The sequence below is a fragment of the Acanthopagrus latus genome, chromosome 13, assembly GCF_904848185.1.
Source record: "Acanthopagrus latus isolate v.2019 chromosome 13, fAcaLat1.1, whole genome shotgun sequence".
NCBI classification, from domain to species: domain Eukaryota; kingdom Metazoa; phylum Chordata; class Actinopteri; order Spariformes; family Sparidae; genus Acanthopagrus; species Acanthopagrus latus.
In genome coordinates this window covers 23,011,454-23,030,786 of record NC_051051.1, presented here as the reverse complement: position 1 = coordinate 23,030,786, position 19,333 = coordinate 23,011,454, and the positions used below count along the sequence as shown (strand labels likewise).

Below are 19,333 nucleotides of genomic sequence, written 5' to 3'. Positions count from 1 at the left end.
TTCTTCCTTTGCCGTCCACAGAATGCCAACAATGTAAAATTAAATATGTATACAACAACGACACACAAAGTAAAGGAATTTTACAAGGCACATGTGAAAAAGAAGAAAAAAGAAAAAGCAACAACAATAATGATAATGTGAACATTCGGGACAGTGATGAGGTAGACTGCGCTGTTTTTACAACGTTTGAGCTCCACAGCACAAGTATTAAAAATTATAAGCATCGCCAGAGGCAGGACATATCAGCTGCCGGTAATCCATGCTAAATATCCATCAATAAACATGATAACAGATCAGCTTTTGAGTTAACTGATTGATTTCATCGACACACTCATTTGTGAGTGAAGAACCACCACTCACAGAGCGGCATGCTGAGACCTTGAACTTGAACTGAAGTTGAACTGAAAACAGTATTTGGATCAAGCAGATTAATGAAAATAAGTTCATGTAGTCTACCGCTGTTTCAGATACAAAGTGAATCAACATGTTAACACTGTAACTGAGATTACAGGCTACATTAAACAGCGCACTACTAACAACTGGTGCATCCAGTGTGTATTATAACCTCACTGTGTGGAGGCAGGTCCTGGATGCTGCTATGTCAGAGTTAAGGCTGGTGTAAATCGCTCTGTTCTGCTCTTTAATGGATTTTGAGAAGTTTCCGTTTTGCTACCCCGGCTACGCTCTTTATCCAAGATAGCATAATGTTCGCACATTTGTCCGTCCTCAGTCTTAAAGGCTTTTTCTGGTAAAGGTGAAACATATTGTTTAACAGTGAAGCATGAATCTAACTTCTGTGTTACTGCTGCGAGTTTGTTTTCCTATAGCAGGCATCCAAACAGGCTCCACAACAGCCTGATGTTCCACTGTCATCTTGTAATACTAAGGCTAACAAGCGCTACACTGCAATATAAGAGCATACAACGTCCTTGATTCTTATGTCTTCAGCTGTTTAGGATGAAACATGAAGCTATAGTATACCATGATAACATGAGTGTAGTCAGAGATTACATTGCCGAGTGAACTTTGCTGGTAAAAATCTGCTACTGACAGTTGTCATTTCACGGTCGCCAGATAGAAATGGAAAGCTTGACAGGCACAGCCAGGAGTCTGGGCGAAATGCTTTTATCCGCCGCAGTTCCACTCACTGATTGAAGATGATAAAAGAGATATCTTTTAAACTTCAAGTTTAAACCATACGTATCAGTGCAGCCGATGTTCAGCTACACGTCAAACAGCACGACCGACGCGAGGAGCATTCGATTCAACCTGCCACACTATCGAACTGCCACCAATGTAGGAAGACCACATGCAAGGTAAAATAAATCAAATGCACCTCAAGCGCTTGAAACAATATGGTGCCCAGGTGGGTGCTGGCTGCCTCGCCATTCGTCTTGCCTGTAATGGCTGTTTAGAGACTGAATCCCTCGGGGGTTCTTCCCAGGGTCAACATCATTTATACCGAGGTAGAGGCTGAGAGGAAATGGGCCCGACTCAAGGAGAAGGAGGCGGGAGAGGAGAAGGGAGATAAGTGAAAGTCTGAGTAGAAAGAATGAGAGATAACAGAGGAGAGATGTTTTCAGAAACCCGAAACCTGACCATGTTATTAGTTATAAGTAACAGGAAACTAAAGGTTAGGTATTTATACACACTGGTGTGTGAATTCTTTTTCCACTCCATGTATCCCTTATTTAGCTCTGAATATGTCTTTGTTCTGAGAAAAGTGTTAATTGTTCTCATGTGCAGTAGAAATAATGATTTGTCAAAAGAAAAGAAGAGAATGAGGATTATTTTCTTGGGGGGAGAAAGCGAGGCGTCTCCTAGTACAACATTTACAGTGAAGGTCATGACCTTTGGTGTACTGCGTCCAACCATCCTCCTCTTTTTTTCTCTCTCTCCATCCAACCCTGTAAAAAAAAAGCTTGCTTCCCTTCCCTTGATCACACCACTCCTCTCTCACCTCTCCCCTTCTCTCTTTCTGCAAGACCTCTCCTGCCCTCTGGGTGCAGCAGGTTAATGCATCCCTCCTTTTTTTTCTTCTTTTCTGCTTTTTACTCTTGTCTCAAAGCTCTGTTTTTTTTTTCCCCCACAAAGCATGTCTGTAGCGTTCTCTCTCAACAATGGCCTTTGGAAGAAGAGAGAATACGACAGACAACAATGGATGCACTTTATCCGCCGACAGAAAGAATGCATGAACAAAACAATAGCTTTTAATTGTTTTATCGGTAAAGTCAGAATGCTGCATTTATTATCCTCACAGAGGTGACCGGGTCCGAACTCTGCATTATCATATTTTAAGACGGCAGGCAAAGATTCAAATAATAAATATAAATTAAAGCAAAAAGATTTTTATAAAACACACCCAACTTCTGGTCGTTGGGCAAAAGCTTGGACAAAGACTAAAGTGCGATCCAGTATTTAGTTGCTGTTGGCAATGCTTCCATCATGTAATACTTTTAGAGTACATCATACAGTAACAAATCTCCTAAATAGTAGCTCCATCTCGAGAAATGCTAAAATGTCGAAAGGTTAAATCAGAAAAGTAGATCCTAGAGAAGCACAGATTTCTGTCTTCTTTTTTTTTTTTTTTCAATGCTTCATATTTTTCAGCCGTAATTTCCAGCAGATGCTAGATGAAGGCTGGAAACATGTGCACTAATAAAGGCTTGCGTGGTTTTTCTTGCTGTTGCATGCAGGGAAATTTCACCTCTGTCATTTTTCTTTTTTCAACACAAAGGGCTCTAACCTTCACACTGATGTGTCAGACCTGAGCCAGCGAACCTCCCAATGGGCATGGAGAAAAAACAAAAAAAAACACGGTACATCCGCTAATTAAAAAGGAAGCCAGATGGCAAAGACCTCTGGTTACGAAGTCACGATAGTCAGACTATCCCGGCTTCTTTTGGGGCGCAGTCAATCAGAGAGGTGGCACACAGCTCACCCAGGTTTCTTTTGTGTTTTTTATTCTTTTCTCTGTGCCCCATTGAGCATCTTGCTTTCTAAATGTGTTCTTTAAAGTAAAAAATGACTTACGTTTCTGAAATACCTTTTATTAATGCCCTTATTTGTCTTACTTTTTACTTATGTTCCTACATTTCCCATTATGCTTTAGGGGCGTGCGAGTTATAACATCAGCATAGATGCAGTGGCTTACTGCTGTTTTTTTATGTATTTTTTTTTTTTTTTTTATCTTAGCTTTGTTCACGTTTTTAGCAAATCAGAAGCCGAGGCAGTTACTCGCACTTCCGTAGTTATAAGGAAAGTCTTTTTCCTTTCAGAATTTATTTGCAAAGGATTGAGTCATTCTGCCTCAGAGGGACAAAAAAACACACAGTGCACCTGTGGTGTTCAGAGTGGTGTTACAGAAATATGGTCTTGTTCCTGTACAAATGGTCTTTGGTTGAGTAGACACCACCAGTTTATTATATACAATGCAACTTGATGGGAGCTAGTGCTGCACCTCAGCCAAGGACTATTTATTCAAGGATGAGTTTAGCCAAAGATTACAATAAATCATTATTTACTCACCTCTATGCTGATCGAAAGTTTCACTGCAAAGTAGTATTGCAGCAGTCTCCTAAACAACTGACTTTTTTTGTATGTTGTTATACATTGTGACATTTCTGATGTTTTATTTTGTGTGTGGTGAATGTTTCTGGTTTCCCCAAATTAATGCAACGCATTTCATATGACTCTTATTGCATATCCATGCACACACATATATGCACCCATTTCCCAATAACCCTAACTCATTTTGAGTAGTGTATAAAAACAACAGAGAAACAACATGAAATGGCTCTATACAGCTTGTCAAAGGCCCAGGGGAAGCTCTGAGATCCAAAATTGGGCTTGAAAAGACATTATTTTCACCCTTGATGGGCTGTCAAGCTCATGCAACTTCTTCAGATGAGGCTCATGCTAAATAAGTTGGGGATATCAGGTCTTCCGGAGACTAGGAATGTTTAGTCCACATCTACTTCAGTTGTTTTGCTGTGAAGCTCCAGAAATTTTTTTTTTTTTTTTTTTGATGACATAAATTCACATCACTTTCCATCGCCATGAGGATCAGAAGACAATGAATGAATTGGCACGTTTGGGTGGCCCCACATCCTGCGCTGTCACAGACCTCTTGTCCTTGAGCAGGTGCACGCTGTCCCTTTAAGCCTTTACAGCATCAGTCAGCCACAGCTGATTATAATCTGCAGCTGAAATGAAAATGTGACCCCTCCGTTGGACAAACATTCCTGAAACAGCAGTCCAAACTTTTCTGCACTTAAACGATGCTCATATGTATTTATAACACCAACATTTATTTGTATAATAACGTCCTCAATTCACGCCCAACAGTTCCCGCATGTTGGTGTTTTAAGAGATGGACACATCCGGTCCATTTCCTGCCAGCCTGCTGCACTGTGGCCTGACCTCAGTTTTACCTCTGCTACCATTTATGGAGGAAGCTAAACGCACGCAAAGGCAAATTCACATGTACAATCATACATGCTGAGTTGGCACTCGGCTGACCAGTGCGGAGCAGAGGGCTGGACCTCCCATTACTGAACACAGGGCTTGTGGTCTCGCTCCGCTGGTGAGGGTGTCAGCAGCTCCCTGTCCACCCAGCCAGAAGCAGGGTAATGGATTGTGTTATTCTTTGTTGTTGACATTGCAGCAGACCTGAGGTTGAGTACACGCCCCCCTTCTCTACCACACACACACACACACACACACACACACACCCCTCCCTCTGCTTGCTGCCTGTTCCCTCCTCTCCCTCCTCCCTTTCCCTCTCTGCAAGTTATTTTCCATTCTTTCTATACTTTCCCCTGATGTGTGTCAAATGTCCTCCCCAAAACCTCCCCAGCAGTGACGGTGCAAAAGTGCACACGCTGTACACTTTCTGGCTCTTTCTGGCGTTCACACCTGCTCAGTACAAGACGTGATAACAGCTCACGCTTGGGAATGATTTGCTGCTGGGTAGTGCGCGGGGGTCCATTTTAACAAATTTGCAAGGTGCCACTTGCAACATGAGATTATTTCCTCTCACATTAGCTGAGACACGTTTAAACTGATTAAAACAAACAGCAAACCTGCAACACGAGCATGAGCAGGCAAAATGAGTCGTGTAATAAACTGGGGACACTGGCTCCTTTTGGGATACAAGCAGCGCTCACAAATCGATTACATAAAGCCTGATTACAGTCTGGCCTCTTATTTAGTTAACTGAATTCAGCACGGTACGGCTTGTTTGCTTCAGATCATCCTGTTTTCGACACATCCGATGTTGACTATTGCATATTTGCATTACTCAGTATAGTGTATTGGTATATTATTGAGACAGAATTCATGTTAAGTTCTCGCTCTTATTTCCTTTTTATTGGGACGTATTGGTTTCAGGGAATAGGTGTGTACTGAGAGTAGAATAGTTCTTCCTGTAGTCAAATCATAATTACTTATTTATTTAATTAAAGATCTCTTCATGGTGGGGGTAGTCCAATCTGGACTCCAACTGTGGTCTCCCAGGCCTTGGTGTGTTGGGTTTTCAGTGGTGTTTACTGCGGTATGAAACCTGGCGTTATTATACTGCGTTCAATATTGTTTTGAATTTTGACATATTTTGAGCATTTGGTAAACATTAAAAAACCTTCTGTTTTCATTCAATTGAGGAAAATTGTAATTTCTAATCATTAAGATAATCATGACCATAAAAATAAGGCCCTATACCATGATGTGGGGAACCAGGAAATATCATGTGAAAATCTCATACTGTCATAACACTGACAAGGACGATATATGTAACAGTGGTTTTTTGAGGCTGGCACAGACAGTTTAGAAAGATGAAAATGTAATCAGCTGATACATAAAGCGCTGCTGACAACAATCCCTTTGATTGTGACCCAAGATCTGCTCAGGGTTAAACATTTTAACGTTGATTCACAAACTGCCCTCTGGTGGACAACTGTGCGATGAAGCTACTTTCACTGTTGGCATTTCTGTGCTGCCGTTTTCTCGTGTCACAGGTAGAAATATTTGCAGGTAACTAACAATACGGCATGCAGCATCTGAGATAACTTAATGATTGATAACATGCAGGTGGATCGGTCTGCTGTAATTAGGAGAGTTTCCCTTTAGTTTATCAGCAGAGTAAATGCATCTTACACACTGTATATCATTGTGTTTATAGTTATTCTTTTTCAGATTAGATGCTTTTTTACTATGTAGTTTGTTTTGTTCTTTCAAATTTGTAATCTGAACGACCCTTGAGTGTGGCTGGTGCAAGAAATGTTAGCATTGGTGACTTTTCAGCACCATGGACAGAGCTTTAACTCTTCTCCCCCCCCTTCTATATCTCTCTCTCTTCTCTCCGTCTCTTCCAGGCAGTAGCAACAGATCCTTTTCCAGTGAAGATGCTCTATGACAAGTCACATGACCAGGTGTGGGTCCTCACATGGGGGGACATGGACAGATCACATCCGACACTTCAGGTAAGGGTGTGTGTGTGTCCTTGTTGTGCTTAAAAGTGTTTTCAGTCATAAGAGTTACATTTTGCTGTTTGCAGCCAGCGCCATTAGCTTGAATCTACACTAGACAGCTGAATGACAACAGGGATTGTGTTGGTTTCATCGCCACCTGCACGCTGATGCCATGTTGGTTTGTGCCAATGCTACAATCCCAGTATAATTATTCTGTGGTTAAGTGCACAGGAAGTTCATCTTTATATCAGCCTCATTTTGAAATCAGCCCAGTGATTATTTACATAAAATCCAGCCTCTAAAAGAACAAAATATTCTCTTTATTACCATATTATTTCTACAACTATTCCCCCTACACACACACACACACACACACACACACACACACACACAAACACCTACTTTTGCTGTGTGCACTTGTGAACTTTGAAGAGCGATTATCTTCCTTGGAGAATATAATCTATATAAGCTGTAGAAACTTCACAAAGAGAGGAAAGCACCGCCTCGTAACTAATTGAGCTCCGTTGTGTACCCGTGTCCCTGTTTACGAGATAAGTATTTGCGCGACAACATCTAATCTATGTATGTTTTAGAGCATTTACCAAGCCAGCAAAACAGCGTTTCGCAGCTGCGGTGTGCCTCGTGCCCGGCGTCCCTTTGGACCGCTGGTGTTGGAGCCTTCACAAATGAGAAATGATCACAGGTGCGGTTGTATTTAATCCACCTCGGGGGATTGGGTGAGGCGAGGGAAGGGAAAGGAGGATGCAGGGTCGAGGAGGTGGAGGGAAGGAGAAAAGGGAACAGAGCTGGTGCCCGTGGGAGAGGTGGGATGCTGTTTTTTTCATGGGGCTAGCGTGTGTGTGTGTGTGTGTGTGTGTGTGTGTGTGTGTGTGTGTGTGTGTGTGTGTGTGTGTTTTCCAGTGTAACACTGGAGGATGCTGCCATGAGTAAAGCCACCGAGGGATCCCTCTGTAATCTCTGTAATAGACACAAACATGTTTATTGGTCTGCTCCGTCCCATTGGACGAAAGGATCCCATTATAATCATGTGAGGTGTTGTGCTCGGTCTTTACTGCTGGGGGGGGGCTGGGCTGTGTCTATTCATTACGGAGATTGCAGAGGGATGATACACTCAAATTTACGATTCTTCCGAGGATCTTTCGAGTGAAATGACTCATTTAATATTCAGGAAATCACTCGCAGTGTTGGCTTTAAACACCGGTGGTTTCAAATAAGTTATTAATAGTTAATCGGTGGTTGTGGAGCTGTTAATGGTACCACAGTCGTTTGTCAAAAGGTCCTAATAAACAATGCATCTTCACAAAGTTGTAGCTGTGTTTTCTAGAGGAGGAACTAACTGTGAGGGTGGATTGTTTTGGAGCTGAAAGTGCCACTACGGTCTGGCAACAAAGAGTAGTGACAAGACGACCACCTGTGTGTGGGTTTTTTACAGTTTGTTACTGATTCACAATCTGTGTGGCCAAGTTGGACGGCGTGTGTGTAGTATTGTACCTTTCTTCGTAGACTTTCAGAGCCCAGATGGAAGACAGAAATATGCATGCAGCATTATTTTTGTCAGATTTATAGAACAGTATGTATGTCTGATTTATTTATTTTAAATCTCAGGTATTGTGAAAATTAGAGCCTGACCAATATCAGGTGGCTGATATTATTAGCCCATCGTGGATACTGTATATTGGTATCGCCCTGTCCATTGTTCGATATTGGTTCCGTATCGATGTGACACAGAGAAGGATACAGGTGTGTAATTTGTAAATATTAAATTCTTTCTGAAGCTTATTATTTAATTGAACTGAAGTTATTTGGGCCAGTAAAGTTTACTGTTAAACTATAAAATGATCCTGCCTCTATTAGATACGTGTCTTTGTCAGATGTGTTTTCTAGCGACACTTGAAGGATCAATGCAAAACAATAGAATGTATTCTATATATTCTGTATATGAGAAAGATAATCACCTGATGAATCCGTATATAATTGTTTTACTCTATGTGATCGGTATCTACCCCACTAATCCAGAATAGTGCAGACCTGAAACATTTGCATGTGCACCAGCTCCATTTCCATTCCTACAATTAACAGTAAGTGGCTTTAGAGACCCCCTTAGACATATGTGCCTGTTTAGATGTACTTTATGTTTACATCTAGAAGAACAGGAAACAAGAAGTGGGCTGTGTTTCGCCAGCGAGGTTCACCCACAGCATCAAAACAGCAGTCATTCCACACAGCTGCTGCTATTAATAACACTGTGCCCGCCTATGTACCTGCAAAACATCAATCATCATTATTAAAGGTTAGACGGATGAATAATGATTAACCTACAGAGCTGATACTGACACAGACTTTTGTAAATAAAGCTTTAATTCTATAGCGCTTCTCCAACACCGAGTTACAGGGTGCTTCACAACAAGAACAATATAGATTAAAAATAATGTATGAGAGAAACGCCAAGCACATAGTGTACACAATGCAAACAATTGTCAAAAGTACATACAAACACAATAAAGCATGCAGAGATCTGTGATCCAAGGCAGCCAAGAAAGTGTGTGCTCAGCTGATCTGACGGGAGGGGGGAGGTTGTTCCAGAGACTGCATGCTTTTGGTTTGAAGGAATAACCGAGATGTTCTGGTTGGATGACCGCTGAGGCTTGTTAGTGATGCAGAGGGTGGCTAGCTCAGAAATGTAAGCAGGGGCTTAATCATGTAGCGCCCTGTACACGACTAAAATAATCTTAACATCACATCTGAACTTGGCCGGCGAACCACTGCAGAGAGGCTAAAATCTGTGTAATGTGGGATTTTTTATTTTATTTTATTTTTTTACCAGTCCTCATTAAGAGCCTAGCTGCTGCATTTCGAATCAGCTGTCAAGTCGTGCCAAAAATGATAACGCAAGATATAAGATAATAACACAGAATGAAACTGGCAAACAACCTAAACAATGTGTGATGCCCACCTCATCAATTCACCCACAGCTGTCTCTAGAAACATGTGTGTGCTCATTGTCTGAAGGTAGCATGAGGTATCGGATTCTCAGAGCACATTCTCCAGGTTGGAAACCTGTACACGTATAAATCCGGCCTCTGTGCACTGGCTGGAGATTTGTTTCCGTCTCAGTCAAGGTGTGCTCTTGTGGTGTTTTTTTTTTTTACGACGGAGTCGTTTTCACACATCAGAGTTCATACTCTCAAATGAAGCAGAAAATTCTTTGAAAAGATGTTTTTCATCACAGGCAAAGACAATTTTCCCCTCACATAATTTGAAACAATCACAGCGCAGACAGCAGCTCTGCATAACATTTTCTTTTTTTTTTCTGTGGTTGCTGCGTAAACAGCAGAAAACACGTTTCTGGCTTTGTTTTGTTTTGTTTTTTTCCTCCACATTTATTCATTTCCTCTCTCTTTGCAGTCGTTGAGGAGTAATGAATAATTAGAGAGCAGGGCATGAATCACTCAAAAATGCAATTGCAGGGAAACCGCATAATGGATTTGAGTCCACGTGGATCACACCACAAATAAATGGTCTGATAATGTCGTTATCATTTGGACGGAAAGTAATTGACCTGTTGGGCAGCAGCCTGTCACAGAGCCGCCTCGCTTCAGAGGATCATACATGTGCATGAGTGTGTGCCTGTGTCTGTGCATGTTAATGCGTGCCGCTCGCGGTGTGTGTGTGTGTAGCCGCGCGTTCAGCTCGGCGCGTGTGGTACTTTTCAAGCGGCCAAGTTTCAGGATGGCTCAATATCTCTGTGTAAACATCAGAGGGAGTGTGATTGTCTATTCATTAGAGAAGACAAATGGAGGAATCTCTGCCGGGCAGAGAGAGATGTGGCCTTTCAGACTGTCAGTCCGGCCTGAGCCTACGTGCCAAGAAGACATTTAACTCATAGGCACTTTGTTTTTCTCTCTGCACACACACACGCACACACAGGATTCCCCATCTGTTCTCTCCCCATTTATCTTCTACGAAGTTTGCCAAATATATGTTTTGGACTGATTATCATTATAAATTTAATCATTAATACGATGATTCGGGCTGGCAACAATGATCTTTAATCTTGTAAACCTCATAAAATCTCTTTTTAAGTTAGGGTTTTATTTACTCGGCATGGCCCAGTTTTGTCACGTTTTGTTCTGCCTGCTCTATCTTTTTTTTTTTTTTTGCTCATCTGTCTCGTCCCTCCTCAGTATTCACATCGCAATTATCACTATTATTAAAGGTAACAAGGACAGTGAGAAGGTTTTTCTGCCTGAACAAATGCCCTATTGTAATTTCGCAACATATGATGGCCTTAAATAACAGAACTACGACTAATGCCACACCCTGGATGAGCATCGTATGATTACCATCAATTTTTCGTTAATCAACCCAGAAAATACTTGTTGCAGGTCGGGCTGGGTCATTTGAAATGAGTTGGTGCTACAATATCTGAATATCAGGACTTTAACTGAAGCAGTTATTTTTTTAAATTCCTATACTTTGAGGTAATTCACCATGTTTTACACAGACAAAAGCAGCCAGACATCTTGGAGTGTCACGGTACATAGAGGTCATGGTTCAGTACACGTTCAGTGAATTGGAAATAAGCAACAAAAAATACCAAGACAGACAATAAGACTTTCATATTTTTAGGCAGGTATTTTTGCCTCGCTTGTATCTGCTCAACGTGTTTCCACTCACATACAACTACTAAGCGGCGCCGACGCCCTGTCTTTGTCAGACCTCTCACACCTTTCAGGTGTCAACCCCCCCGAGCAACAAGATGAGTAATTCTGACAGTATATATAAAAGGGACATTTTCTGTAACCATGTCACATGGCTGGAGGGATACATGAAAGTGCCTTGTGAGATTCATTGAATTCAATGAATGACACAAATACACTGGAGAGTTGCAGGAAATCCAACTCATTCGGATGTACAGGAGTTAGATAAGACATTTAAGAAATGCAAGCTACTCAAGGCTTCTGGAGAGTGAATGTTGTTGAAAAGCAAAAGCAAAAGCTATCCCCCCCCGGTGTTAGGGCAGCCAGTGAGGCGGGGCCGGAGTAAAAGTCCACTGGGCCTTGTTGCTGAGTGTGTGGATATGAAATCCCAAGGATGAGTGATGACAAAGGGAAGCTAGTGGCATTAAGTTGAGAGCACCTGCAGCCCCGGAGACCACAGCGGCTGCCTAATAATACATGAGCGATACTACCTTGAACCTCATTAACTCCCGTTATTGTATTCGGCAACTGTTGTAATGACTTCTTTTTAATGAGGGATTCTTCTCATGTCTCACAAGCAGCGAGGAAAGCGGCAGATCTATTTTGTTAAAAATGGATGAGACGGCGGGAAGGATGGAGGAGTAGAGAGTGCTTTTGAGGAGTGTTGCAGGAAAAATAACAACTTGGCAACTTAAACTGCTATTTTTACTTCCTGGCATTTGATAGTTCTGAGGGGGGGGGGAGTGTGGCGTCTGGCCCCCCACTGGGCATCAGGTAGATGTTCAGCTGCAGCAGCGTAAGCGTAGACATCAAAATAGATTTCACACTCAGTTCTTTCCTTTTTCTAAAACAATCTCCTACCTGCTCTCTAGCAACGTTTGCCTTGGCGTCTAAACCTAGAGCCGCATCAGCGAGCCAAGTTTCTCTGACAGTGTAAACTTACTTTGCTCTGGCAGAGGGCTCACAGAGCAGAAGTTGACTGCTTGCTTTTAATAAATGCACAGTCTCACACGTGTGTAGATCCCATAAACCACTTCAGTCGTCCTTGACTGTGACCCGGTGATGAAGGAGGCATGCATGATGAAGCGCGTGTCACAGACAAGGCGGTGCATCGGGAGCCCATCAGAGGCGTACGCACTTTGCAAACATGCTGATTCAGTGCCAAGGAGTGGGACGTGAGCGATGGGGGCCGTTATTGTGGCGCGTGCTTCAAAAGCAACCATCGCTGAATAAGACGCTTTATCAGACAACTGAGGTGGGCCCCCCACGTTTCATCAGCTCGAGTCATAAAGCGTAGATGTTTATCTGCTCCCGGATATATGGGCATGTCACCTGGACAAGCTCAGGCTGTTAAGACCGGAGATATATGAGCCTTTAGTTCATTTACAGAAACCAGCAGCGTGGTGATGAAGCTGAAAGGTCACGGGTTCGATCAAAAACACTCGTATTTCATTCTTCATGAGCATCTCTGAGCGACACTCGACTGAGGCTGGATATTTAAAGACTTTTTTTACATTAACACAACAATGTTGCATAAGAACCTTATTATTTGTTACACTTGAAACTTGTCAGTGTCTGTTGGACATGCCATGTAATTCAGCCGCCGTTCGAAAAACATGTAATTAACATTTGTGCGCTGCGATGTCTTGCAACGTATTGGCATATTCACCGATACCGACTCATCTGAGATAAATGTCAGCCTGTCTGACTAATTGGTCGAGTTCTACGCTAAACCTCAGTCTTTGAAGTGGTTCTCACAATGTACAGAGCTGAGGTCTCATTCATCCAGCGTGTTATGTCTGGAGGCAGTGCAGCTAAAGCACATATCCTCCCTTCGTATTTTCCTATTGAACACACAGATATGCGGTTATGTGCTTATGCATTATATCCCAGAAATATCCGATCAGCCCGTGTGGCGGTTGAATAGTAAGCAGACGCCGACGACTTAAGATTCAAAAGAGGTTTTTCAACCGGAAAGTACTGACAAGCTGATTTTCTGAATGGAAAATGTCTGGTTCTGTGCATAACTTGGTCACAGTTGTGTTGAGTTATAACTTCTATATGATTCTATAATCATTGTGAAATTGTTTGTCAGAGAAACATGAATATTTCTCATTACAGTGTTATCTACAGTGGTCCTAAATGGTCATGGGTCGAACATGCTACATACTACTCCATTGTATCTGTTGTTGAATTTGTTGTTTGTTGAGTTTTGTGTGTCATTATCAAAGAATGATTATTTATCTTTTTTGTATCAGTCCGGCTGCAGTTTCTGTGCAAATTACAGCTGCAATGGTTGGTTGATTTGTGTTTTGATAATCGATTAATCATTTAAACAATTTTTTTCAAGCAAAAATGTCTCTTTCCATCTTATTTAAATATAAGGATTTGCTGCTTTCCTTTGTCCTTTATGACAGCTGATGAAGAGTTTTTGAGTTTTAAAAGCAAAAGCAACGTTTCTGACATTTTATCAACTAAACAAACAGATCTACCACGCAAATAATTGTCTGATCAATTGTTCACGAAAATAATTGTTAGCTGCAACTCTTGACGACACTAATTTATATCACAGGTTATGACGTTGAGCATTCATTGAAAGCTGCATAATATCCAAATAGGCCCAAATTTTAGTACATTTTTCCATATTCATGTGCAAAAGTTGGGACAAATGTATTCATGAAGTAGATTTAAATTCAGGTCGTGTTCACCAAAGTGCTGTGCAAATTAGAGCAGGTAGCTGAAAACACAAATGTAAGGGTTACAAGGGTAAACATCAGGGACACAAACACACATCAGGTATGTATAGGGCAAAAATTGGACACACCTGGAGGATTGAGTTTTTGAACGTCTGCCAACAAAACTTGATTTTCTATATCATGGCTCTAATCGTTTTATATCTCTGTGTCGGGGTTTAATATCCATGCTGTCCTGTGTCGTTTGTCTACAGGTAATTCCTCAAGCCAGCGTGGGAGAGGTGCATCACGCCATCCGCACAAATTTCCAGAGAGTCAACGACTTCTTCATCCCCCCGACCAACCTCATCATCACTCACGTGAGGTAAAATGGCACGCACAAACATTCGACCATCTCTGACTTCAAACACAGGCGACCTCATTGCTCGCTCATCACAGCCGACCTTCTGAAGTAAAGGGGAAAAGAGCAAATGAGAATTCTAATGAGAATCTCGATGTGTGTTAATCTAGAGAGGCTATTAACCTTTTCTTTGAACTTTGTCGATTCAGGTTCGCCTTCGTCTTCCTCAAAAATGAACCTGCGGTGCACAAGATCGACCTGGAGACCTTCCACCGAGTCAAGACCATCAGCTTGAAGAACTACAGCTGTATACCTGTCAGCATGGCCTACACACATCTGAGCGGCTTCTATTTCGTCCAGTGCCAGAGCAAGAGCCGCCTGCAGGCCCCGCCCCAGCTACTCATCGACAGCGTGACTGACGCGGTGATCGGTCCAAACCTGAACCTCACCGGGCAGCCTTTCGTGTCGCCTGACGGTCGATACATCGTGACGCCCGACCCGCAGAGCTCAAAGCTGATCGTACAGACAGTTTCATTCCAGGGGGAGCTGGGTCTGAACCAAGAACTGGACGAGTCCGTCGCTGTCTCTGATCTGGCTTTCCAGCCATCCTTCACTGAGTCCAACCAGCACTTGGTCGTAGCCACCTCAGGCTCAGGCACGGACCTGCTATTTGCCGATCTGTCCTCGGGCCACACCGAGGTTCTCCGGAGCCTCAAGGAGCCTCTAGCCCCACAAGCCTGGCCCTGGGGAGGCCCCAACAGAGTGGTGGTCTCCAGCGGGTTGTTCGGACAGTACCTGGTGACGCCGGCAGCCGAGTCCCTCTTTGTCCTGAACGGCAAACAGAGAACGCCGCACTGCGAGGTGTCAGACATCAAGAGAGGGAACACAATTGTGTGGGTTGGTGAGGTATGAGTAAAAAAAAAAAGATCAAAAAAAAAGGGAAGAAAAAGAAAGCAGGGGATGTAGGATGAGGAGAGACGTAAAAGGGGAAAAAAAGGAAAGATCAGGCCAAATTACCTATAATAAAGATTTATGTGAACGTAAGTTGTGGACTCAACCCTGGGACTGAGCAAGAAGGATACACGCCTGGGTTTATTGTAACAAAAGTACACTTAAAAAAAAATAGAGTAATTGAGAAAAAAAAAAAACATTAAGAAACCCTGTTGTGATATTTCTATTGGGAGAAAGTGTCAATGCCGTTCAGTGCAACAGTGATCTATGTGCACTTAACTATACAGAATTGTACATTATTGCACTTCCTTCCATGTTATCACAGCAAATAGGTACCTGACGAGGGGTTATTAACAAACTATGAACTATGCACAATGCTCACTTTTTTTAGAGTAAAAAGCTTTCCGATTTTTGTTTATCTCAACGATGTTTGTCGTTTTCACCAGTGCTGCATATAATCACCACAAACTGTCCGTCTGTCCCGTCTGCCTTTAGTGTATGTGTGTTCTGAGTCCTTTTAAAAAGCTACCAACCCATCTGTTTACTCGCCTTCGTCATGGTATTGTACTGTATCCTCCCTCTGAGAGCTTTCATTCTCCTCATGCCGGCAGAGGTTGGCTTTATGCACTCGTGTAATACCCTCTATTTACATTGTCTATCCAAAGAGCCCGATTGGTCCATTAGCCGTCGACAATGGATGTTTTCGCTCGTGGAGGGAGCCCCGACCAGAAATGAGCGGTACATCCAGTGGTCTCTTGCAGTGGTATAATCTGTCCCCAGCTGTCTCTCACATTTATTCTGTACCTGCAGCACAACTCGGTGCTGTGGAGCCTGAAAATGCCACTTAGCAGATTCCCTCAGGGTAATGACTCCGCTTTACGCTGACCCACATGCCAAGGCTGCGCCGAAAGTGGCGTCAACTCCGCTATCCGACCGGCTGTGAGCATTTGTTCTTCCTCCCAGAGAGCCGTGCATCAAGATCAAACTCCAAAGGCAGGTAGAGGTGGCAACTATTTAGCTTTCACTTTAAAACTGTAACATACACACCGGGAGAAAAAAACAAGGCTGCATATCAACACCTAGCAGCCCGTTTCAAAAGTAGGGACACATTTGAACAAACATTAGCAATACACGATTTTAAGCAACATCCACTTATTGATTGAACAACGTTTGTACAGGTTTCTTTATCATAACTCTTATTGATAACAATGTGTACCTACTTTTGAAAAAGACCCCGGTATTATCTGTCTGGAGGCAGCAACCGAACGAACACCAGCAACTCACAATCCATCAATCCAAAACCAGCCGACGTTTCCTCTCTGTGGTCGAGCTGCATCACCTTCTGCATGATTTACTTTTTGCCATCCGTGCTAATCATCGCAACAATGATCTGTCAGCATCAAGAAAGCTTCTCGGCACCAGAAATCACAGTAACCATAGTGTCTCTGAAGCATCCCTGCCTCTTGACAGTGGCGCTGGGATGTTCTTTCTCTGACGACACACTGCGTGTCTGAAAACAGAGTGTTCTTGCTTCCTATTTTCTCCTTACACTGCGTAGTCTTTTCTCTGTGCCTCCCAGCCTCAAAACTACGGCTAATAAAATGGATAACCCCTGTAATTCAGTTATCATAAATATTCTCTCCCTACACATTATAAAGTAAATCAGATGGTATTTTTTGACAAGCAGCCAAAAATATAAGTTCTCCCTCAGTGAGCATTTAAATCCTTTGTATTTGTCGAAGCTGCTTGACATTACATGGATGAGACCTAATGAATTTGATACTTAGAATAACTAATAATTACTAAATTTGAAAAATGGGTTCTCCAAAGAAAAGACAAAGTTTTACAAATAAAGTATTACATTTCAGTCCTTATCTTTTCACCCCCATGCCAAGAGAAAGTTAGGTGAAGTTTTGAAGAGAGACACAAAATGGCTCCATACAGCTGATCCAAGTCGCTGCAAGTCCACAGATCCCAAAATGATTTGAAAAGACACTATTTCACCCAATTCCATGCCAAACATTTCACAAGCTGCATTAACACGGAGCCTTATATTTCAATTATAATCTTCCTAAAAGCTTGAAAAGCAGTGCTCCATATAAACCCTCAATGAGAATACACAGAAATGAGTTTTGATCGGCTGCAGAGGGACAGTTTGAACACTTTTCCAACAATTTAACCTGATTATCTTCTGGCTCCATTCATTCCGCACATGCCCACTTGATGTAAATGCTCAGTGAAGTACATGTGTCCACTTACCAAAAATGGCGGCTTCAGTGGTCTACTGTTGAAAGTTTGCTTTTAATACAAACTGGTAGAGATCTTAACATAGTAGATGATAGATATCCATCTTTTTTTCAGACAGAACTGATGAAAATCACCAAAAGAGATGAAATATCCAACGAGGAAGAGGAACGCATGACAGGAGAAAACAGTTGCTCTGAGATCTTCAGTGGCAATGAAGAAATATTATCCATGTAGACAGGGCTAGTATAGCTGTTAACTAAAACCGTTAGCATCCTGAAGTGGAAGTGTTTGCTGGGCTGCATGTCGAGGGTGCAAATAACATCTTTTCAAATCAATTTCATTTCCAGAGATGAGCTGCAAGGAGTCCCCATCTACTTCAGCAAAGCACCAGAAATGTTTGGTTGACTATGAATAATCATCCAACTTTCCAGCATGAAGTCCAGTAGATCATGACTGAATTTTCATTTTTAAGTATGCTCATCATATAAAAACATAAAAATACAAACAAAACGTACATAGAAGACATTATCAAGAACAAAAACTATGTCAACTTTCTGTTAAATCAGCTAGTGGGCTACAGAACAGTGGCTCTCAGGCTCAGACCCTGCGGGGACAGAGCAACATTTTCCTCATGTTGAAATGTGATTGGCAGCTCCCTCGCTCAAAAACTGTATGTAATCACGGCACAAATACTCACAGCCTTCAGGATCTTGTAGTTGCTGACCGAACAAAGCCCGGCCCACCCACAAAACTAAGATGTCAAAGTCCAGCCTTGGATGTACAACATGTGTCGTGACTGGAAATCTATCTGCTCATGTGTTGGGTTTTTTCGTTTTTTTCTCTGTTTTGTTTCTTCCCCCAGAAACAAACAGCAGCCCAGAATTAAATATTAACCATCTTCTCCTAATACGTAGTTGTGCCTGTAACTCCCCAATGCGATTGCCATGTGTAGGGTAGGAAAAAAAAAACAAGCTGTGTAAGAAAAGAAAAAAGTAAACACAAGAGTGAAGCAGACTCGTCGTTCTCGTTTGTGATTTTTAGGTATTTGCTGCTAATCTGCCATGAAACTCCATTCTGGCGTGAGAGCCTGTTGGATGAAACCGATCGCAGGCTGTTTGACTTACAGGATACCGATTTCTTAGACCACTGTTGCACTGAGGAGAGAAATATAATCCCTGACATATATTTATGTTGATTGGATGGACGTTTGTCTGATTGGTAGCCCAGTTTTTTCTCACCGTGTCAATGGATGAAAAGAAAAATACCCTGTTAAAGTATTCCGGCTCTGATGCTTCTTCAAAGTCACTACCCCATCCAAAGTCACTCCTTCCCCCCCACCCCCACCCCGATGGCTCCAAACGAGTATTCCAACCCAAGACATGCATGTAATGAAATAGATCCTCGACATGATTATCATAGGCCTCTCTCGGCGGTCTCTCACGGTCACACACGGTTTACAGTTGCTTGTGAAGAAGTCACTTTTTCTGCCCTCTCATCGTCACGTCTGTCAGCTTATCTCTTGAGGTCGATTCAGCAGTTATGACATCGCTACTAGAGCCAAGGAGAGCAAGAACAAAGAGACTGCACCTGCGCCTGCTGATATAACTACATTATTGGCTAGCTCACGTCGTTCCGTTTCGGGTCGCCCTCAGTGTCACATGACTTATTTCCCGTACCTCTCCTTTAACCCTCAGAGTAACGGGGGAGGGGGGGTGGGCTGCAGAAGCTGAACTGCTTTGGTGTGATAGACATTGATAGCAAACCACTGTTGTAGATAACATTGTTCATGTTTAGAACACGTTCGGACATGACAAAAACTGACTGTACAGTTTTCTTTATGCATTTTGTGTGTTCTGGTTTATGAGGGAATTGTTTTGTAAGAAAAAATCGAATTAAATATATTGTAAAAATCAA

General features: G+C 42.4%; 1 protein-coding gene across 3 annotated transcripts in view; it reads left to right on the top strand.

Moving 5' to 3' along the window:
* fstl4 (follistatin-like 4) overlaps positions 1 to 19,333 on the top strand; it is a 214,544-nt gene extending 195,211 nt beyond the window's left edge. For all 3 annotated transcript variants that reach the window (XM_037119954.1, XM_037119956.1, XM_037119955.1), the window contains exons 14-16: positions 6,372 to 6,479; positions 14,136 to 14,245; positions 14,431 to 19,333. In XM_037119954.1, the coding sequence (XP_036975849.1) occupies positions 6,372 to 6,479; positions 14,136 to 14,245; positions 14,431 to 15,133 (921 nt within the window). In that variant the 3' untranslated portion in view covers positions 15,134 to 19,333. The remainder of the gene's footprint in view (positions 1 to 6,371; positions 6,480 to 14,135; positions 14,246 to 14,430) is intronic.